At 32.2% G+C, this 23,001-nt stretch overlaps 3 protein-coding genes across 5 annotated transcripts; 1 reads left to right on the plus strand and 2 right to left on the minus strand.

The window, feature by feature from the left end:
• Positions 1–27: 27 nt before the first annotated feature.
• LOC141446529 (uncharacterized protein F54F2.9-like) lies at positions 28–11,429 on the minus strand. Its single transcript, XM_074113077.1, has 10 exons — positions 11,290–11,429; positions 10,304–10,484; positions 10,104–10,205; positions 9,275–9,493; positions 9,070–9,185; positions 8,195–8,332; positions 7,856–8,104; positions 7,174–7,273; positions 6,627–6,824; positions 28–2,006 (listed from the first exon to the last, which is right to left on the minus strand). The coding sequence occupies exons 2-10, from the start codon at positions 10,439–10,441 to the stop codon at positions 1,890–1,892; spliced, it is 1,377 nt and encodes a 458-aa protein (XP_073969178.1). The 5' UTR covers positions 10,442–10,484; positions 11,290–11,429; the 3' UTR covers positions 28–1,889.
• Positions 11,430–11,538: 109 nt separating this feature from the next.
• On the plus strand, positions 11,539–14,448 carry LOC141446532 (centromere protein S-like). Of its 2 annotated transcripts, XR_012453777.1 has the most exons (5): positions 11,539–11,679; positions 12,613–12,782; positions 12,859–12,925; positions 13,023–13,625; positions 14,091–14,448. XR_012453777.1 is itself a non-coding variant. In XM_074113081.1 (4 exons), the coding sequence occupies exons 1-4, from the start codon at positions 11,644–11,646 to the stop codon at positions 13,128–13,130; spliced, it is 381 nt and encodes a 126-aa protein (XP_073969182.1). In that variant the 5' UTR covers positions 11,539–11,643; the 3' UTR covers positions 13,131–14,448. The 2 variants fall into 2 exon arrangements, 1 of the variants encoding a protein (XP_073969182.1); XM_074113081.1 differs by having other exon boundaries at positions 13,023–14,448.
• Positions 14,221–22,852, minus strand: eIF3a (eukaryotic translation initiation factor 3 subunit a). 2 transcript variants are annotated; one of them, XM_074113066.1, is made up of 17 exons: positions 22,790–22,852; positions 22,621–22,707; positions 22,294–22,490; positions 22,077–22,225; positions 21,845–21,995; positions 21,566–21,766; positions 21,288–21,496; positions 20,354–20,525; positions 19,718–20,017; positions 18,826–19,011; positions 18,603–18,740; positions 18,140–18,526; positions 16,677–17,265; positions 15,470–15,870; positions 15,246–15,298; positions 14,641–14,819; positions 14,221–14,541 (listed from the first exon to the last, which is right to left on the minus strand). In XM_074113066.1, the coding sequence occupies exons 2-17, from the start codon at positions 22,667–22,669 to the stop codon at positions 14,492–14,494; spliced, it is 3,411 nt and encodes a 1,136-aa protein (XP_073969167.1). In that variant the 5' UTR covers positions 22,670–22,707; positions 22,790–22,852; the 3' UTR covers positions 14,221–14,491. The 2 variants fall into 2 exon arrangements, with proteins under 2 accessions (XP_073969167.1, XP_073969168.1); XM_074113067.1 differs by having other exon boundaries at positions 15,246–15,295; positions 22,621–22,836.
• Between the last annotated feature and the right edge of the window lie 149 nt (positions 22,853–23,001).

Genomic DNA, 23,001 nt, shown 5'->3' on the forward strand with positions numbered 1-23,001 from the left:
CTCGTTTTTTTTGTTTTACCTAAGAAATTGTTTAAGAACAGTAGCTATATTTATTCAATTTAGTCCTAAGTTGGAAGACAAAAGAGGCCATTTTTATCAGAGACTTTTCAAAGTTCGGGATGATTAAAATGATTTCAGCGACTTGCTTCTAAGAGTAATGATCTGAAAACACTGTCGTTAATTTATCTAGAATTAAACAAATTTGAATTTAAATATATATTGTATTTATGTCAAGAGCAATTATCCTGTTTTATATACACTGATGGACAAAATTAACGCACCACTCTTATTTTTTTTTATTATTATTTCCAATTTGTGCAAATTTTGGACTTTCAAAATATTGTTGGCTGAAAAAATAAGCCATTTGTAACTATGGCCATCAGAAGAATTTAGGCCTTCTCTTACCTCAATCTATAAAGAGAACTCTCTTCCAGTTGTCTTAAGTCCAATTCACATGTTCACGTGCTATCTGTAGCCTGGTCATTTTGTGAACTGTGGTAAGGAGAGGGCCACGAGCAGGATGTCTGGCTCTAAGGTTACTTTCATTAAGTCTTCTTCTAACAGTCCTGCTGGAGATGGAAACATTTCGGACTTGCCTTATGAGACTTTTTATCTCATTTCCCGTTATTCTCCTGTTTCGCAAAGCCAGGTGCCGGATGTACCTATCGTCTCTCTCTCTGCTGTACATCTCTTCTTGAATGACATCTTGTCTCCCTAAATCGCTTTAGACAAGTGATGTACGTCCAAAACAAAAGCGGAAAATAATTTATTTAATTTTAACTAAACAAAAACTGAGTGGTGCGCTAATTTTGTCCACCAGTATATTATCTATCTTTAGATTTAGTACATTGGGTCTACGTAGTAAATTTTACTTCAAATTTATTAAGTTTAGGTCACTTTAGTAAACGTACTTTTTTTAGAGAAATCGATTGCTTTAATTCTAATAGTTTTATACGATCAAATGTAAAATTGATGCATTTCCATATACTGGGAATAAAAAGAGATGTATACGGCACTTTGTTGCCACTTAAGTAATGCTTCCATGAGTCTTTACTGGTTGGGTATGTTTAACGGATCAAATACTTAGCACTTTCAACTACAAATTATCTCTTGGAAAGAAAGAAGTGGCATAGAAGTAAATCTAGAGAGTAAGGTTAGTTGCAGAACGAATGCTAACTTATTTTCACTTCATACTTTAAACCAGTGCTCTTACGATTTCGTGATTTGACAAAAAATTCATTTAATAGGCACATTGCATTATAAAGGTAATTTTAAACAACCAAAAACAAGTAATTATCGTAATCGAAACTGTGGCAGGAAATTTTAGGTCAATAACAGCTGTAGAGATTTCACTATTCACTAACCTTCTTCCTTAAATAATGGATATTAAACCAACTTTATCAAATTTAGATTCCATAATTTTATAATAACTATTATAGAAACTCTTTTTTTCTTCACTTTTAAGATGCTCGTTAAGTTTTATAACCTTCACTAAAAGCTATCTTAAAGATACGTACTTTTAGAACGCGCTCATTTTTTGGTATAAAAAAACAATCGATACCTATCGATGAGAATGCCAATTTAGAATACAAAATAAATAAATAAATACAATTATTAACATCATTACTTTTTTATAATATATAATTAATATTTAATAAATTCGCACATCACAATTTCGAAATACTTTAATGTACCCTATAGTTTTTATTATGTACAAAGCCAATACATATGTGTACCTTATGCTTATTATTATTACTTCAAATCATTTCTTTACTTTTAGCTAATAATCAATTTTTTTTTAACACACTATTGTTTGTTAAAGAAAAATAAGTAATTAAAAAAGAAGAAGAAAAAAAAAGAACCATTGTATTAATAAAAATTTATAAATGTTATGTGGTCTCACCATTTGCTGTTACAGTTGTGTTACATTTGTCTACAGTATTTGAGGTATCCTTTTTCTTCTTTACATATGCAGCAATATTTTTGTATCGTATCATACATTCCTCCTAAATTGTACAAATCTCAATTAAGATTGCAAATTGATATTAAAATAGCCGTAAGTTGGCAGGACTATTCTGAGATGTAAAAAAAAAGGCTGGTTTTTTTTTTACTGTTTAACTTAAATGGCTATTTGTTTTTTAATTATTTAGATAAAATAAATTTAAATAAGCTTATTAAAGTTTTACTAAAAATATTTAATAACAAATCTTCTTATATCAAGGAAGCACAATAGTTTTTTCACTCACTACTGAGGAAAGTGACACTAATGGGAATTTTTCCCCACTAGTGAGGTAAAGTTGGGCACTACACAGCTGATTTTAATTGAGTAATGAGAACATTCCCACATGGTTGCAGAAAAATAGTTATTTTTACGTGCAAATAATTCGGACGGCAGAGTTGGGCAAAATTTTTAGTCGTGACTAATATTTTTAGTCGTGACTAAAAATGTGATTAAAAATTTAGTCGCGACTAATTAGTCATGACTAATTCAATCGTGGTCACATTTAATCATGATTAAAATTAGTCGTAAGCGCGACTAAATAAAATAATCATGATTAATATTAGTCGCGAATTAGTCGTGACTAATTTTTTCAATCACAAACCATTAGTCTTAGTCATCGCCATGATTACTCTTGCTGAATGCATATTATCTATGCACTTATACATACAATAATCTGAAATTTGTGGAATTTAAGAATGCAAGCACTTTAAAGTTAAACCACCACATCACAACTCACTAGACCTATATGGGACCACTTTGCACTCACATAACCATGTTTACGACTCACAAGACTTTTATAGGACCACTTTACACTCACATTTAACCATGTTGACAACTCACAATACTTATATAGCACCATCTTATACTCACATTTAGCCATGTTGGGGTTTCACAAGACTTATTTAGGACCACTTTACACTCACATTTAACCATGTTGACAACTCACAAGACTTATATAGGACCAACTTATCCTCACATTTAACCATGTTTACGACTCACAAGACTTATTTAGGACCACTTTACACTCACATTTAACCATGTTTACGACTCACAAGACTTATTTAGGACCACTTTACACTCACATTTAACCATGTTGACAACTCACAATACTTATATAGCACCATCTTATACTCACATTTAGCCATGTTGGGGTTTCACAAGACTTATTTAGGACCACTTTACACTCACATTTAACCATGTTGACAACTCACAAGACTTATATAGGACCAACTTATCCTCACATTTAACCATGTTTACGACTCACAAGACTTATTTAGGACCACTTTACACTCACATTTAACCATGTTGACAACTCACAATACTTATATAGGACCAACTTATCCTCACATTTAGCCATGTTTACGACTCACAAGACTTTTATAGGACCACTTTACACTCACATTTAACCATGTTGACAACTCACAAGACTTATATAGCACCATCTTATACTCACATTTAGCCATGTTGGGGTTTCACAAGACTTATTTAGTACCACTTTACACTCACATTTAACCATGTTGACAACTCACAAGACTTATATAGGACCAACTTATCCTCACATTTAACCATGTTTACGACTCACAAGACTTATTTGGGACCACTTTACACTCACATTTAACCATGTTGACAACTCACAAGACTTTTATAGGACCACTTTACACTCACATTTAACCATGTTGACAACTCACAAGACTTATGTAGCACCATCTTATACTCACATTTAGCCATGTTGGGGTCTCACAAGACTTGTATAGGACCACTTTACACTCACATTTAACCATGTTTACGACTCACAATACTTATATAGGTCCTCCTTACACTCACATTCAACCATGTTGGTGACTCAGTAGACATATGTAGAACCACTTGACATTTACGTTTATCTTATTTTTCACCGCGTCACATGTATCTTTTCCTTCTTTTCTTTTTGTCTCTATCTATCGCCTACTCATTGCTTTACTTATTATGCACATAGCTTACTTTTTATATTTGCCCTATTAATATACTCCAAGAATATACACACAAACTATGTATATATATTTGTATATTTACATAAAAATATACCGGGTGATCCATTTAAAACGCACCAATCGCTAATAACTTTTTATGAAAGCGGAAATCCGGAAAACCCATTAAATAAACTATTTTTTTTCGTCTAGTTTTCAAATTTTTCACCCCTGATGCTGTATCTTCATTTTTTGCTGGGTTACGGTCAAAAAATTTATTGGGGTTACGTGAGGACCACTGGCAATGATTATGAAAACTACATAAAAAATTATGAAAAATGATGTTAATTCCTTATCGATATCCTTAATATTTGTCGAGTTATTTAAGATCAAAGTTACAAAATTATCAATTCATGATCGGTTTTCAATATTAATTTTCCATCAGAAATACACGTTTTGGGAGGTTCTCTGACTGCAAAAAATGTTATTTGTGATGCAAAGAACAAAAATAATAATAATTGAAGATTTAAAAAAATGTAGTGTAATCTAATGGTTATGGGTGAATTAGGATAAACTTGTTTTATCATTAAATAAAAGCAACCATTACAACATGTTAATGTACCCCGTATGCAAGACTTCTACAACCTATGATTACGATAAGAATATCTTGCCAAGGATGGGCGGGTGTTGGTCTGGTGGACATGAGCGTGGCTTTGTAAATTGGAAGATCCCCAGTTCGAATCCCGCGTATGACTACATTTTATTAAAACGTATTAAGAATTATGAATGACTGCATACGCGAGATTCGAACTGGGGATCTCTCACTTACAAAGCCATGCTCTTGACCACAAGAGCAACACACTGGCAAGATATATTGGTGAGTGAGTTTTTGTGTATTGTTATACGTTTTTGTTTGTGTGTGTACATTTATTTTACATTAAAGATGAAGAAAAAAGAAATAAGACACTTTCACCCTTAAACATTAATTGTTTTCCAATCTTACATTTATTTATTCCCTTTAAACTAATTTTGGTAAATAGTTCAACTTCAGATTAATAATTGGGAAATGCTAGATTTCTTTATAACCTACAACAATCTGAACTACGTTCTATAATAATTGATGAATGTCCGAATCCGGTTTTGTAAACAATAAACATGCATGAGGGAAGGAATAGCGTTGCGATTAGCGTATTAGATTCCCTTGCGGAAGTCCCGGGTACGAATGCAGCTGCTGGCCCTTGGATTTCCTTTTCCTAGGAGTTTCTTATAGCTCACTATCCTGTTCTTACATCTGTGTAGATAGATTGACAAACGAAAAAAAATTGACAAATACATGGGAGGCAGTAAAAAATAAGTTGATGGTGAATGTAAAGCAGTTCTACAAAAGTCTAAAGATACACAAAAACAGTTAAACAGGAGGTCCTAAATGTCATGTGGGCCGTAAACAATGGATAAATGTGTCTGTGAGGAGGACCAGTATAAGTCTTGTGAGTCGTAAACATTGTTAAATGAGAGAATAATGTGGTCCTAAATAAGTCTTGTGAGTCGTAAACATGGTTAAATGTGAGAATAATGTGGTCCAAAATAAGTCTTGTGAGTCGTAAACATGGTTAAATGTGAGTGTAAAGTGGTCCTAAATAAGTCTTGTGAGTAGTAAACATGGTTAAATGTGAGTGTAAGATGGTCCTAAATAAGTCTTGTGAGTAGTAAACATGGTTAAATGTGAGTGTAAGGTGGTCCAAAATAAGTTGTGAGTCGTAAACATGGTGAAATGTGAGTGTAAGGTGGTCCTAAATAAGTCTTGTGAGTCGTAAACAAGAATAAATAAATGAATAATTCACGACTAAGGCTAACGATTAACTTAAACAACTAAAAGAAACAATTAACGACTAAATTAGTCGTCGCTCAATGACGCGACTAATGAAATTAGTCACCTATTTTTGGACGACTAATGTTATTTAGTCGTGGCTGACGTCACGACTAATCTGAATTAGTCACCAATTTTAGGACGACTAATCTCAATTAGTCGTCAATCATATGGTGACTAATCTGAATTAATCTTTAGTCGTGATATATTCCACGACTAAGACTAACCTTTAGTCGTTAGTCGTAATCGGTCTGTGACTAATTTAGTCATGAGATTAGTCGTTAGTCGTGATTGAAGTTTTGCCCAACTCTGTCGGACGGTTCATTAGAGAGGAAGGTTTCACATAATCTGTTTTTATCATTTCATCTTTAGTAGATGTTTATAAATGTTTAGGTTTTTAGCAATTTTGGCAGCTATGTACATATATTCATATTTTTGATTACATTGGATATTATAAAGTATAAGTCTCGGAAAATATGCAAAGTTAAGCACTTTGAGTAACCCTAAATCTCCGAACTTAACCCTACAATGTCAGACATAAGTAACTAAGAAATCACGATGTATACTTCGACAATTTAAAAGCAACAATTTTTTTAAATGAGCGCATAATCGATATGAGGTTACCTACGAAAAAGATGATAAAGATTTCAACGATAAAAAAGATGATTAGAAATAAGATCTCGAATTGTTAAAAAGATATAGGAATTTAATCACTTATTAACTTTAAGGAAACATAAGAAATATCATTCAAAAAGAGAAAATGAAATGAGAATCGATTAAATAAAAGCAGAAACTATCGTTTTCTTCTTACCTTTGTCTTACCAGGAACACATTTTGCAATTTTTTCCCATCTATCCGAGGCCGATCCTTTTGGATATGTGGCTAAAGCTTGTTCAAAAGCTTTCTGTTGAACTTGTGTCCAAGTACTCTCATCACCTTCTTCGCCAACTTTACCGCCTTTAGTTTTTACTTTTTTAGGTTCTTCTTCTTTAACTTCATTTTCTTCCGTCTGTATCAGTAAATGTTTAATAAATGATATGAAAAACAAATAATTATTTTAAAAGATGATAAATTGTGAATTTTTTAACCGTGCTCTGCCGTTTAATTAATCATTAACACTGAAATTTTAACTAACGTTCACTTATAGAGTACAATGTCCTATATCTCAAGTACAAACCTTTAATTATTCTTTCGAATTAAAAAATTCGACGCTTAAAGAAAATCGTAGAAGCTATTTTTCTGAAAATTTGCGAAAAATGGCAAAATCACTAAATATTCTGAAGTCGAACATCCAATTGTAGGCTTTCTGATTGGATAAACAAAAATTAAATCCGTAAAATTCAAATAAAACTGTTTACCTGTTGTATTATAGGTTTAAAACCTTCATCCTTTATCCGATGGGCCATGTGTGCCACTTCATTCGATGGTCTCTTCATGGCAGCGCCAATTCGTTCCCATCTTAAATTAAAACAAGAATACCTGCATTAGGGAAACAAATAGAACTTTTTTTTTTTAATAACCTCACTACATAAACAAACTGAATACTTAGGTAGCTACATACATAACAGAAAGTGTTCCGTCAGCTATAAGTACGCACATTAGTACAGTAGTAACATAACTTTCTGAATTGCTACCTTCCTTCACTTTCGCAATCAGCTGTCGTGCCTCCCTTACGTATGCAGCGATATTTTTGTATCAGTTTTATACTAATAATACTATTTTTATAATTAATACAATAATTTAATGGATCATTATTTTATAATTTGTAAAGTTATTAACAAATAAGCAGTATAGTGCGAATTTACACGATTTCTTTTTCTATAATTCCTGATGTAATAACATATAGATTTTCTTTATCTCATTACAAACAAAACTCATAACTCTCTCTCATTAGATAGTTCCTAAATTCAAAAGAATTTCATAACTCGATAGCTAAGACTCCAGCAAGAAACGCTCTGGAAGTCTGATAAAATGCCGAATTAAAAAAAAAAAAAATCGCCACCTTACTTACGTCTTAAATAAACGAAAATATCCAATTACCTTTCAGGAGTGCCAGCTGGAAACTTTTTAGTAAGCCTCAACAGATCTACAAAGTCATCATCAGTCCAAAGACCACCAACCGTATAATTGGGCTCATCTTCATCGGCCGGCTTTTTTTCTTTTGACTTTTTAGGTGTATCCGCTTCTTTAGCTTTGTTATCCTCTTGTAATTCAGGCACTGTAAAAACTTTTCTCCTACGCGGACCCCGTTCACGGTGGGTGATTACCTCCTCTTCAGGTGGTTCTTCACTAAAAACAATTGAAGAGTTATTAAAATTGTAATTTGTAAAAAAGAAATGTTAATTAAATAAATACATAAATAAAAGAAAAAAAACTAACAGTTTCAGGGCTTCTTCTTTTTTACGCCTTTGCCTCTCCTCGTAGCAATGTTTCATCCATCTGTATGTTAAAGGTGGTGCTTCGAATATCATGAACCATGTTAATCTGACAATCTGACATGGTAGGGTGCATGAAACACTAAAATAAAAATACAAAGCTTGTTTCGTCAGAAAAAAAAATTTTAAGGACTCAAGAAATCGTAAATTCAACACTTTTTAATCTTAAGACATATTTCATAGTTTTTTAATTTTCCAAGAGAAATACATATTTTGAGAACCCTGAGTACAACTTTGCCGTGTGTGTGTGATTATTCAATGTGTCAGCACAATTCAAAAACGCAAAATTGAAATTTGAATGTAGACACTTTGATATTTTTGGTTTTCTGTAACATTCTACAAGAAATTTTTCCACAGAACCAGCCAAATGAAAGTAATACTCAAAAAAATCGAGTTTCATCTTTAGATCTTTCTTGTTTAGGTACCCAATTTAGGTACTACTTTACCGCCAGGACAGAAGACTCACTAACTTTTCATGTTAACAATGTAAAAAAATTTATAATTGTTAAGCCTAAACCCTGAAGATGATCTAGTTTTTAGGTAGAAAGCTTGGCAAAACAAAACAAAAAAAATATCGACTGAAATTGGCAATTATCTCTTTTCCTACCAAAAAAAGGTTAACAATACCCTACAAATAAATAAATTAGTGTAAATATAACAATAATCTCTTCATTTTAAACATTACGTCAATAGAAATGCGGAAAATAAGTTCTTGATACACAAAAAGTACTTTCCACCCAGGTAGTCAATCATATGGTAGAAACAGATTTTCTTCTTGACTAAAAGGAAACTAATCTTTCACATATCAATAAGAATTACCTTGGTTTTGGAAGCCCTGCCACTAGTTCGGGAAGTACATTGAACGTTTCCTTATCAATTTTACCCTTTTTTTGAAGTTTTTGTAGTTTTTTACTTTTAATGCTAACAAATTCTTCCTAAAATAACAGCAACAAAAAAAAAAAGAATTAATAATCTTTTTTTTATGACTCTAAAACAATTTTTAAAAAGCACATAATTTACTTACAATTGTATATTTCTTCTCAAAATATGCTGCCCATGCCACTAAATACTGGCCAATTGTAATAATAATAAATAATATAGCTGCCATTTCTACCAGACCCATTTTTCGCACTCGTCGATAATAATAGACAGCCTGTTTCCAGTTGGGCAGACCATGCTCCAGTACATCATTATATTTCGCCCTTTTATTTCCATCCTTAAGTATATCGTACACAGAGGCTAACTGAAATATATTTTTCAAAATAGAATTATTAGAAAATTAAACTCTCTCTTCCGACAATTCTCGATGTTCTGACACACGCATTTTTTTAAAGTTCCATTCCAAAGTAAAACATTTATTTATTACTAAAACTATCTAGATTTTTGTACAGATAGTAAAAAAAATCACAGAAAAGTGAAAAATTCATTCATTCAAATTCGAAATTATGCACTATCGGCTTCAGGGCACACATCCATTTCCGGATTTTTTTTTGGATAAATTGACAGCCCTTTTAACATTCAAATCACTATGAATGAATGTTAAAACTATTCACTAAATTGCCTAGTTGACGTTACAATATGGTTTCTAATAACTTTCTAACGAAAGGTCGATAGTGCAAAATTTGACTTTCAAAATAAGCAACCTTTTTTGTCAAAATAAGTACTGTTGAAAATGACCGAAACTTGTGAAAAAAATTATTAAACTTTATAAAACACAAAAATTTTGATTTTATAAAACATATTTCAAATGACGGGAGTAATTTTTCATTACATAAGAGGAGCCATTACCAAATATTACAATTATTTTTTAAGAGTGACATTAAAAAAGGCAAATAAAACTTTTAAAACAATACCTGTCTAAACTTAATTTCCGCATCCGGGGCACTATTTTTATCTGGATGAACTGTCAAAGAAAGTTTCCTGAAGGCCTTCTTAATTTCTGAAGCTGAGGCATCCTTTTTATTTTTTAACAGAACAGGAAATTTCAAAAAAATAAGAGGTTTATTTTTCATTTAGTAAATTATAAAGTATTAACGAAATTTAAAGGAATTACCTGTGGTACACCGAGTAATGAATAAAAATTTTCACCAACTTCTTCTACCACATCAAATACTTCAAGATCTTCTGAATCCCAAGCAGATGACGAGAAGATGCCCAATGTGAAGATCACAAAAACAGAATTCAACCTCATATTCAATGGACAACTGATGCGAAATCAGCCCGCAATGAACTTTCTGTTAACATTTTTTTTTATTTATATAAAAAATGCTATAATCAATAGCTTTCACCTGCACAAGTAGTTTGATAAATGAAGCGGAACAAAGAAATGAAACTGTTGCAATCACTTGCAACAGAAAATTATGATCACTTGAATGTCGTAAGATGTTATTTTCTATTTAATGCTAAATTTATTGAAAAATTAGAATTACAGATTGAGCATTCGATTTTTTAAATGTAGAAATAGGTAAATTAATGATACTTGATTCGTAGATTATTACGTATTGAAAAGTTCTAAAAAAAAAGTACTATTATTTATATAACTATTACATTTTCCTCAGTTCTAAGCTCGCATTTTTTTACTTATTACATGGAACTATAAAAATTTAATTCTAATTTTGAAGATTGATGCATTTTTGATAATAATAATCAAAAAGAACGACTATAAGGCCACAACAGGTAGTCCTAAATGAGAAGAAACCTCAAAACAGAATTAATTTCTGCTCAAAATTTATTATCTACTTAAGAGAAATTTGTTTGTAAGAATCCTACATGAAAAAGATTTTTTTTTGTTCTTATCAAAATAATTGACGTGGAAAACTAACTTGTTGAATAGCATATGCCACTCCTGCATATCACAATGCCTTATTTAACACAATATTTTTTTTTGCTAATTGTTTTTTAAATGTAAAACATTTAATCCAGATATTAATAAACGAATCAGCAGCAAAAGTAGCAGTAATTCTCGAACTTAGAATCTACGCACAAAAAAATTCAGTTCGGGGTGAACATTTCAAAAAAATCAAATAAATTACAACTTACCTGATGCTCAAAAGTTGCAATATTTTTTAGGACTTTTTGCTATCTTACGTATATCACGTACATCACAGTACCCAAAATTTACACCGAACTTGTTATTAGTGAACCTACCATAACCTTCTCATTGATGGTTAATTTCTAAGTGCTACAGTGATATTTTTTCTGTTATTGATATTAACATATTTTTTTTCCTGTTGCTACCAATCAAAACATTTTTTTTTTATTACATATTTCCTAATTAATAAATTAGAAAAGTGTTGAAAGATTATAAAGCACAAAAAGCGGCATTTTTAAGTTAGAAATCAGTGTTAACACTTGCTAGATACCACAATAAATTCAATAATATTTTTGGCGAAAATGGCAGAGGAATTAGCAGCAATGAATACTGATCAGGTAAATTTGTTTTACTTACTATTGTTTATATTATAAATGTTAAAAGAATGGTAAACCCATTTAGGATTCCATTACCTTAATTGCTATGTGTAAATGAGGGTTTGTGAAGTTTATAAATGCCAGTCAAATCAAGTAAAGTGTATTAATTATCCCTTTCAATGAATAACGCTCAAATAGGCACATTATCAATCTATTGGATTACAGAACCTCTAGATAGATAGAAAGGTAATACGTGGATAAATAGCTGACGAAGGAGCAAACCACTTCCACCAGCGGGTTATGCTTACTTTATTTTTTCCTATAGCTTTCTACTCTCTTCTACTGCCGTACTCCATTCTCATGTTCTCCCACCTTCATTCTCACAAGATGTTTAATTATTGGAGGCTCCTAATTTCGTTGGTATTTCTTGCCCATCTCGTTATCACTTTGGGCAACATCTTTAACGTAAACCTTCCGATGCTAACTCTTCAGATGCCCTGCTACAATCTTTTTACCTTTTCCGATTTCCCTCAGCCTTCGCGCAATTGAATCACTTAATTGAAGATTACTAAGTATATTGCTCTTAAATTCTATTACATTGAAAGCAAGCGCTTGGTTTTTTATTTAGTGCTTTTGCTGATCCGCAATGTTTATGAAGTATGTTTAATTTGGGTAAGAAACCAGAATATAAGATCTCTAGAAGCTTTTTCACAATCCTGCACGAAATTCCTATTGAAATGTAAACTTATAGAATCTTACTGTGTAAACAACATAAGCAATAGCACAGAATTCATCCTTCTGAAGTTGATATAATCTTTCTATCAACGAATTATTGTTTTTCTTACCTCTTATACATATTTTACTTACCAAAGTTTCACAATGTAACCAAAAGCTTTCTCCAAAAAATGTTTTTCCTTGGCAAATTCCTTAATATGTTTTTTTTCAATTTTACAGAAATTAAAATTAACAACTTATTATGCAGTTAGCAAAACTTGTGATGAACTAGGTAAAGATAACACACTCTTAGGACCCTTTACTGTCAGTAAAGATGCTAAAGAGTTAATAACTGAATTTATCATGAACAAAATGGAATTATATGCTGAAGATTTAGAAGCTTTTGCTAGGTTTGTATTCGTAATTTTTTTTTTTAAAGTCTCTAGTTTTTTAAATTAATTCTTTTGAAACTCAACAATGTTTCAGTCATGCAAGAAGGAATCTTATAAATGGTGATGATGTAAAACTATTATTCAGAAGGAATCCAAAATTGGTATGCTCCTAAAAATGTAAAAATACGTTTTTAAATGTATCATTTTTTTATGCAATTATCAAATAGAGAAGTCTGATGTTTTTTTTTTCTTTAACAGCTCGAAGAACTTGATAAATTGGATGAAGAAGAGAAATTAGCGAAGGCTGAAAAAAGTAAAAAGCGTAAACGAACCGTAGAAGAGGCAATTGAAGATGAAGATGAGTGATGACTGAAAATAATTTTAAATACCCATATTTGATGGTTTAATACAACCAGTATATATAATTTATCAATGGATTAAGAACCTTAAATAATTTCTGGAACAAAACATCCAAATACTTTAAACTGTTTGTTGTTAATCGAGAAGAAATGTGGCCAATGAGCTTAAGAAAAAAACGATTGCTGCATAAAGATGTGTCGTTTTCTAGTGTAATATGGATAACAATCACTAGTGTACTGTGATCAAATGATGCTTAGAGAATTTAAAAATCTCTTTACACTGTGAAGAAAAGCCCAGTACTGGAGAAGTCGATCCAATGTTCATGAAATCAAAATTCGGGCGGACAACAGTTCGACAATTGAAAGTCACGTTAAGACTGAGATACTCATACGATTAGTCACAGTGGTTGACGTTAGGCGCAACTTACACCGTTTACTCATTTCATTTAAATGAGTAGTAATGCTCTATTTCTACTAGGCAACAATGGTGTACCTAACAAAAGTGTGTGTATTTTTCATTTTATTCATGTATAATTTTATGAAAATTTTTATTTACTTATTACAGAATTGGTAAAACATGTGCGGCATCTACCAGGACGAGTAAAAAAAACAAATTCTTCCAGAACCCTTATATCAGTACTTCCTATTTCTTGGTTATATGTATCCAATCCCAAAACTTTACTGTCTGATAACTTGTTCACGACTAATTGTTATGCATCAGTTATACTTGTCATGTCAAACTGGCGGACGCCTAGCATAACTATTAAAACCCTATTAGGAATAATATCCTCTAAAATTTGTAACTTTGATTGCTTTTCTTTTTTTTTACTCAATTATTTACTCAGGTTTACTCAATTTTTAAGCTATACTTGTGCAAACTGTCTAGGTGATCAATGGCATTTATAACATTTGGATTACCTACGTTGCTTAAAGTTCAATTCTTGTTTTCTTTTATTGTATGTCACAGTTGCATTCTTCCAATTTAATCACGTGAAATAACCATTTACATTCAATGAAGGAAATAATCAAAATGCAAGAACATTATTATACAAACACGAAAAAAAAAGAAGAAAAACTGGGCCTTACTAAAAAGAAAATTCGTATATCAACATATGTATTAAATAATAGACAAAGATGTACAATCTCAAAAAATTGGCAATCATTAAGGCGCTTATAACCGGCGATGATACAATACAAAATACAAATTTTTACCGTTAATATTAATGTTTGCAACAATTTATAATGGAAATTAATTAAATAAATGAAATTATTCAATACAAGTACTTCGCTTGAGTTTTTTTTTTTATTATTTTTTTTTTTTTTTACCTAAACTCGCTAAGGAAGGTTCTGGTTCGGTATTTAAACACTTTAACGTCGTTGAACTCGTTCCCAGTTTCCATCATCTCCACTGTCTTCACCTGTAAAAAGTAGATTAAAAAAAATATAAATAAAAAAATTTATTATATAGGAACTTTCATGATTTTTAATTAATGAATTAGCCTAACAAATATAATAACCTTTATCGGCCACTTTCTGCGGTGCTGCTTCAGGTCTTCTCCATTCCTTTTTATCATCCATTCCTCGTCGGTCGTCCACTCGACGTCTATCGTCCATGTTACGTTTATCTTCTGTACCACGTCTATCCTCGCCGATGCTACGTTTATCGTCCATTCCTCGTCGATCATCAACACCTCGCCTGGAAAATGAGAAATTTTGAATTATGTTAAATTTAGGAAAAGTCTTCTTTTATGACGTTCGGTCTACAATAAGCATTAAACAAAATAAGAATGATTAGGCTTAAGAAACAATAAGATTTTCATTATGCTTTACTGTAACCTATATCCAGGAACAGATCTACTCTTAAGAGAATCATCTTTGCCCACCAAAGACTGTTGCTACTAATGTTCCATTTTTAGGGGTGTAAGATTTAGAATATCGTATTCTACACATGCAATAAACACTCAGGAGAATGGACCAAGTGCACTAATGGCAATAGAAGTAACTTTAGGCGAGCCATAGTTCTCTATATCTAACGCTCTAATTATTGTATATTTTTTACAGAAACAAATGCTTCAATTTTTTGTTGCTTTTTTTTAAAAAATATTTCATTTCCAATACTTACTTCGATACTGGATCTGGTAAATCAGATTCCGGACCTCTTCGCCAGCTTCCCTGCTACAGTATATAAAATTTTATTACTGCTTAGTATTGATTAATAAATATAAAATTTACACATAAAATACAAAATAGCGAGTTAAAATTTTAACTTCCAACAACCTAAATATTCTTAGTAAACACAGTTAAAGAAATCTTGTAACTTCATTAAGGAAAAAAAAGAATGTCTACCCCATCCGGTCGCTTGTCGAATCCTCTATTGAAGTCCCTATCTCTATCTCGCTCTCTATCGCCTCTCCTAAAACTGTCATCTCTATCTCTTTCGCCGCCTCTTCTCATGAAATCATCCCGTTCTCCTCTTCTAAATCCATCCTCTCTATTGTTGTCGCCAATTCTCCTGCTGAAACCACCTCCTCCTACTCCTCCTGCTCCTGCTCCTCCTCCACCGCCACCGCCACCACCACCGCCGCTACCACCTCCACCACCCACACGATCATCATCTCTCCGGCCAAAATCTCTCTCTCTATCCTTATCATCATTTTCAGGACCTCTCCTCCATGAATCACGACTTGGAGGAGCTGCTGGTTGGGCGGCAGGCGGCCTATCTTCACCATCTCGTTCACGCATCCGCACTGGAATTTAAAAAAAAAAATTGGTTTTTAAAACACTTTGTAGCAATTTATAGCAATAATTTTGCCCTTAAGAAAAAAAAGTTATGAGTAGTTAAAAAGAAATGGCCAAATTTTGATCAGCAGAAAGTTTGAAGTTCTTCACTGAACACACTGAATTTTCAGCAACTCTCATTTTACTTCAACCCTACTTCTTCTAACAAGGGTTGAGAAAAAGTAACAAATCTATTAAGAACACCACCACGACGTTCTTTTATTACAACTGATACAAACAAGTTTTTCATAATTTGTGTGGAAAAGAAAAATCACTACAAACTTCATATTCAGTAAAAAAAGTCATTTCCCCCGAAGCCTACCAAATCTATTTTCTTCAAATTTGGAATCTGACATACTTCTTATTAAAATTATGGTAGGTAATAAGGCCGTGAATTTACACTTTAATGGTACTCCTAGGTAGAAGATCAATCTCACTGCTCCCTTGCATCATCAAGAACTGCCTTGAAAACAGTTTTCTGGAAGAAGTTTCAACAAACAATTGAAATTTAAAGGAAACCGATGGAGCACTAAGAAAAACTTAAAACGGATATTACCGCAAAGAAGCCCAATGTTGAAAATTTGAACGACAACCACTGTCTTTTTCTTTAATTAGACTACAAGACTTATTTTCTGATCAAACTCAGACAAGAATCAACAGTATATTCATAAACAATTGGATAGGAGTTTAATACTAAGTCCGGGCAGATTTATCTGAGATCATGGAAGTGTTTTGAGGCAGATAGATTTCAACGCCAGAAGAAAAATGTACTTACTTGACCTCCAAGGAGTAGGTTTCTCAGTCGGTTCCGTGGTCTTTTTCCATTCTTTATCCACCACTGCTGGCTTTTCTTCTCCTTTGGGTCTCCAAACTCCAGACAAAGCTTTTTCCTTTTCTTCCTGCCTTCTGATTGCCTCTTCCTCTCTTTTCCTTTGTATTTCCGCTTGTCTTTTGAAAGCTTCCATTCTTTTCTTCTCCTCTTCCTCTTTCTCGGCCTTTTTAAGCTTCTCCTCTTTCTCCTTTTTCAACCTTTCCTCCTCAGCTTTCTGCTTTTCTTCCTCCTCTTTCTTCTTCTTAATCTCCTCCTGCCTTTCTTTATCCCATTCGCTCTGCCTTGCCTCTTTGCGCTCTTCTTTTCTTTGTTGTAATCGTTTCTTTCTTTCTTCTGTAAGTTTTTTCTCATATTCTTTCAGTTTAGCCTGATAGATGCTATCCCTTCCTGATTTCAGTTTAGAAAGGAATTCATTCCTATCCTGAGCCATTCTGGCCAATCTCTTGCGTGTTTCCACGGCTCGTTCTCTTTCCAGCACTAACTCAGCAATTCTTCTTGCTTCTTGTTCCTCCCATAGTTTCTTTTCTTCAACCTAAAACAAAAGTCAAATATTATAAGAGAATTCTAATTATTATTGGTTTAAACACTTCGAAAAAAGACGTGGTAAACATATTGTTCTTGCTAGTTTGCTTATGAATTTTGTTCATAAACTGAGTCTTTGGGATGATTAAAATCTTTTAAGGTTATATCACCCATTTCCCCATAACTCTATTCGATTTATTATGATTATTATTAATCAACAATTATATTAGGTTTATAATTTTCTTCAATTTCCCTTGATTTTTTTTTTATACAAGGTGATCCATTTAAATTGCTAATAACTTTTTAGGAAAGCGGAATTTCGAAAAAACCCACGAAATAAACTATATGTATTTATTGGTGTAATTTTCATAATCATTGTCAAAACCAGTGGTCCTTATGAAACCCCAATCGGGTTTTTGGCCGTAACTCCGCGAAAAATGAAGTTACAGCATCGGGGGTGAAAAATTTGAAAACTACACAAAAAAAACAACATATAGTTTATTTCGTGGGTTTTTTCGAAATTCCTCTTTCCTAAAAAGTTATTAGCGATTGGTGCGTTTTAAATGGATCACCCTGTATATTTACTTGTAAAAATAATTGGTTTAATACTATTTTAGTGGTATTGTGCACTTCAGTTAACTTAGAAACATTCTTTATTAACTAACATTTGTTATAGGAGTCAATCCTAGAAACTAACTATTCAATTCTTTGCAATAGCAAAATACCCTAGAAATTCAACTAAGAAGATTGATGTTCCGCTCGTCAGCCAAACTAGGACTCATAGAATCAAGAAATTACAGTACCAATAATCTTTACGCAAAACATACGAAGAGTGAAGAATATTCTGAAGCTTATTGAACCAGAATATAAAAGCAAGTTATTACCTGTTTATCTCTAAAACTTTGTTGCAACAATGGAATCTCTTCAAGACGTTTGGCTCTTTCAAAATAATCAATTTTCTTTTCCTGTGATTTAAGTTTTTGTTGCATTTCTCGACGTTCTTTTTGCAATTCTTCCGCTTCACGTGCAGCAATTTGTTCTGCATCCAATTTCTTTATGTCTTCTTCGTCCAATTTACGCAGCATCTTTTGACCATGCGCTGTTTGAGATATCTGTTGCATTTTTTCTTTCAAATGACGATCTTTGATCTGTTGAATTTCATTTTCATGTCGTTTACGCTCTCTTTCTTCACGTTCCTGTTCTAGACGTCTTTGCTCGACTAGAGCTTGCTGACGGGCCAATTCTTCGGCTCTACGAGCCTCTTCTTCTTCCTGAAATATCGGGGGAAAAAATAAAATAACAGGACAATAAAAATTACTAGAATATAAACTTAAATATTGTACTTACTCTAACTGTATTCAATCGTTCCAGATATTCCTTTCTGTCTTCAATAATCTTGTGACGAGCTAATATTCGCTGATGCTCTTTCGTCATGTTTTCTTTATAATGATGTACCAACTGAAGACGAACTTTATCTTTTTCTTCCTACGATGCGAAAAAATTGTTTATCAAAATGTAATTGATCCACGACATTCCAAGACGATAAAAATAAAACTCAATTAATACTAACTCTATTCGCATTTGGATTAATAATTCTTAAAGCTTCATTGAGCACGTTAGCCATATTAATTAGCTGAGTGCGCAACTGTTCGCTGGGCATACTCTGTAAAAGTGGTCCATCTTGTTTATCTTCTCGTGGTGATTCTGATAGATCCATACCGAAATGTACGCAACTTGCGCCGTGATCTATGCGAATCTGAAATATTGTTCGTGTTTGAAACAATAAAAATTAGAATGTAACATATTTAGCTTTAATATTATTTGTTCAAAGATCTAACAAAAGTTTAAATAAAGGTTAAGAGGAATATTGAAATGCTTTTGAAAAAGGGTACACATTTTTACTTTAATGAGTGTCGTGTCTCATAATGGGTTTTGACGGTATAATGGGTATAATAATAGTATCCTGTATTAGTAACGATCCTAAGAATATTTACAATACTACTTGAGTACTGCGTTCACAGCATGCTAAAGGTAAAACTGGTTCAGCCTTGACTACAAAAAAAACAACATATTTGCTGCTCTTGATGAGCCGACTAAAGATAATGATGTTTTGAGAATTTTAGCTATACACGATTATGTACTGCGTAATTTCTTTTCAATTGCATTTTTCTGCCTACAAGCAGAAATGAACGTTCAGAAAAATATGAGAAGTTGAATTCAATGCCTCCAAACTTTGGCGAAATTATATTGAGATTCATTCTCTACCCACTTCTGAGATTATAACGAGATATGATAGAAGAAACGACATGAATTGATGCATCAACCTAATGTAATAAAATAACTATAAAAAATTATCTTCCTTTTGATTAAAATTCACAAATATTTTGGCAAGATTAAAATTTTCTATGCGATCTGTTTTGTAGTTAAAAAAAAAACAATAATTTCGTAAAATATTTGTTTACCTGCATATCATTATGGCGAACACAGTCCACTAACAGTCTCTCCAAATGGAAAGGCGTGGTGAACAAGGCTAGTTCAAGCAAACGACTAAAATCAATTGTTTGATAAACTTGTGACACCTGGCGTATCAGTTTGACTAAGGTAACATCTTGTAGTGGTGGTATGTATTGTTCATCTCCTTGTAGTTGAGAGGTTACATCTTGTACTCTTTTGCACAATGTCAACGGATTGAAATCAACTTCTAGACACTGGTACAATTCTTGTAACTGCGGCGAGGCCAACTGTACCACATTCATACGTACCTATATAAAAATAAATCTGGTGTCAGCGCTCACAAAAATTTATCGCACTATTCTAAAGATTCTAACTTATTATTATTTTTTTTTCAATTCCAAACATTAGAGGGAATAAATTTTACCAAAATTATACAATTTAAAAAAAAAAAAAGAAACACTTTTTCTGACTCTGAGGACATCAAAACAGATACTTTCGATTCCTCTAAACCGAAATCTACACGAAAAAAAGTATTTTCTTTTACATATTACAGGAAGAGAAAGTAAACAATAATTATTAATATTCACAACAAACTTGTAAGTTTTTTTTTCATTTTAATAAATTTCAAATGAAACTAAAAATACCAAATCTCTGATAAGTGATGCTCTAGTAGGTGGCTGTTGAAGAGTAAGTAGTACTGCTAATCTTTGGGCCTTCTCAAGTGGACTTTTATCTGTTTCAATAAATCTGTCAAATTCAGGATGAGCTGAAGGTAGCGGAATTGACAATGTAGCAAGAAGAACACAGCAAGCCATCCTGTGTCAGAAACGAATTACAATTAATAACATATTTCTACATTAATACGAAAGAACTTTTTACAAGCCAGTAATGACTCCAGTTACATCTACCTCAATTGGCAATATAGAAACTTGCATATAAAGTAAATCATTGAAAATATATTGAATAGGTTCCCAAAGCTGGATAAAACCAACGATAAATTAAATTCACGTTCAAGTAAAAAAGATTTGAAGAAAATCTTAAGTAATTGAAATAACGCAAAATGGAGTAATGTTATACAGTCGTTTAATGAAGTTATGAATCGAAAGACTTGAGGTATTAGCTCTCCTTAGTTACTTCATGACTTTGATGTCAATAAGAGTTAGCAGGAACTAGTTTTTAGAGTTAGGCTTGTTAATCTGAGAAGCCAGCTACTTAAGTTCAGTCTGATATGTGGGAGAGGATTCTTGGAAGCTTCTGGGAAAGCTATCTGATTCATTGAATCTTCCTACGACCTCTTTGGAACTAACGCATCCCACAGCCTCTGCTGGTAAAGGTTCAATTTACACACCGTTATAATCCCTTTAGCCTACTTATAAGGCACTATTCACTCAGAAAACATCATGAAAACTCTGATTCAATAATAAGCAAGAAACGAAAATGAAAACATGAAATGAAATAAATTCGATTAAAACACCGATGTAAGAGAAAGTTTATTTTCCAACTGTATAATCTTTGCATTGGGAATTTTTCAGATTTGCTTATTGTAGAGTAAAATTAAAATAAAAATAAACATCCTACCTCTGCAGTTCTTCTGGTGTGATATTTTTCTTCATATCCTTACTAAGCAAGAATAATTTAAACAAAGCGGCTGCATGAAAGAGATAATAACCGGCTTTCCAAAATACCATAGCCAATTTTTGATAATAATTAGCCATAGTCTTTGTGACAGGAGGCTTTTTAGACATATTCATCAAACCATGGATGTCTTCTATAGCTTTATAAGCTTCCTAAAAATTGGTTTATTCTTATATTTTTGGATTCTAGATAAATATATACTTATTTTTAAAAATGTTTACCTGCCACAATTCCATCTGAATGGCAGAATCTAATTGGACAAGTCTTGTTTCAAGATTGTACTGTTGTGTTTCTTGTTTATTTAGACTAACATTTGCCACTTGCACTGGTAATTTGCTAATATCTTCTAAATGTTTTCTCAATTTGTCGCATAGTTTTCTAAACTCTGTTTTTCTATTGTATTTCAAGCAAAAATTAAATGCCTACAAAAATGGAATAAATAAATAATACAACAAGCAGTTACGTAAATAAAAACAAAATAAGTTGTAAGTTGAGCGAACCATGCGTGCAATATCATGATACAATGTTTCACAATGAGCGTTTGTTCTCAATAATTCTAAACACTGGCAATATGATTCCCATAAGAATTTCACCCAAGGCGTTAATATAGTACGATCACTTCTATCTTGTGCATCTTCACCACTTACAGCACTAAAAAGCATAGAAAAATTTTAAAATGCTTCGCCAAAACTTAGTTTAAACCACTTAACCAAAAATAAAGAAAATAAATACCTTAACAGTATACTTTCTGGAGTCGCTAGATTATCTAAATCGTCTATGTCAATTACAGCCTGTTGTGACTGTTCTCTGGCTGATTCGGTTTTTTCTTCAGCCATACGCAAATATCCTCGAATGACATTCTCTAAGGAGCCAACATTCACCTGTGGACATTACTTGCGTTAGCACAATGGAATTTCTAAAAAGAAATATGCGTTACTGTTGTACTTACTGATTGAAACATATTGCGGTATTGAAATAAACCTTCTTTTGCAATTAATGATTTTTTAAGTTCTACACATAGATCCAAATATTTGAACATTATTGGTTCTAAGAGACTTTCACTCCAATTGTATACCCATTTTTTATTACGAAAAACTTCATAAAGGGTCTCCAACGCCCTCGCTGGTTTTCCAACATCAATAAATTCTGGAAAGTACAAATAACTATGGCATTAACTACCATTTAAATTACTATAAGATATATAAGAATGTATCAAATACAAATATCAAGAAACTCATCAAACACAAACAAAAAGTGTTCAAAATATAAAACCAACCATTTGCTCGCTTGAGAGCATTTTCCGGACGCTGACTGTAACGTGCCATTGTAGAATTACTTTTAAAATTCTTTTACGAATTTACACCTAAACATTCATGAAAACAACTTTATTAGAAAACAGTTTACTTTCTGAACAACTACTAAATTCCAACGTGACGATAACAAACCACTTGTCCGGAAATATAGCCTTTAAAAGATGGCTGCGAACCTCACTGCCGTTGCACCAGTGTTGATTCATTGTGTAATTATTTTTAAATATTTTTAATGATTTTTTTTTATAAAAAATGACAATATTCTTATTATTTTTACATATTTTTAATTATATTAAAGTTCGCACAAGCCTAATATCCAAACAAAGTGTGCTTAAAAAATATCCTCA

Source organism: Rhodnius prolixus, unplaced genomic scaffold, assembly GCF_049639745.1.
Source record: "Rhodnius prolixus isolate KJV_2025 unplaced genomic scaffold, Rpr scaffold_7, whole genome shotgun sequence".
NCBI classification, from domain to species: domain Eukaryota; kingdom Metazoa; phylum Arthropoda; class Insecta; order Hemiptera; family Reduviidae; genus Rhodnius; species Rhodnius prolixus.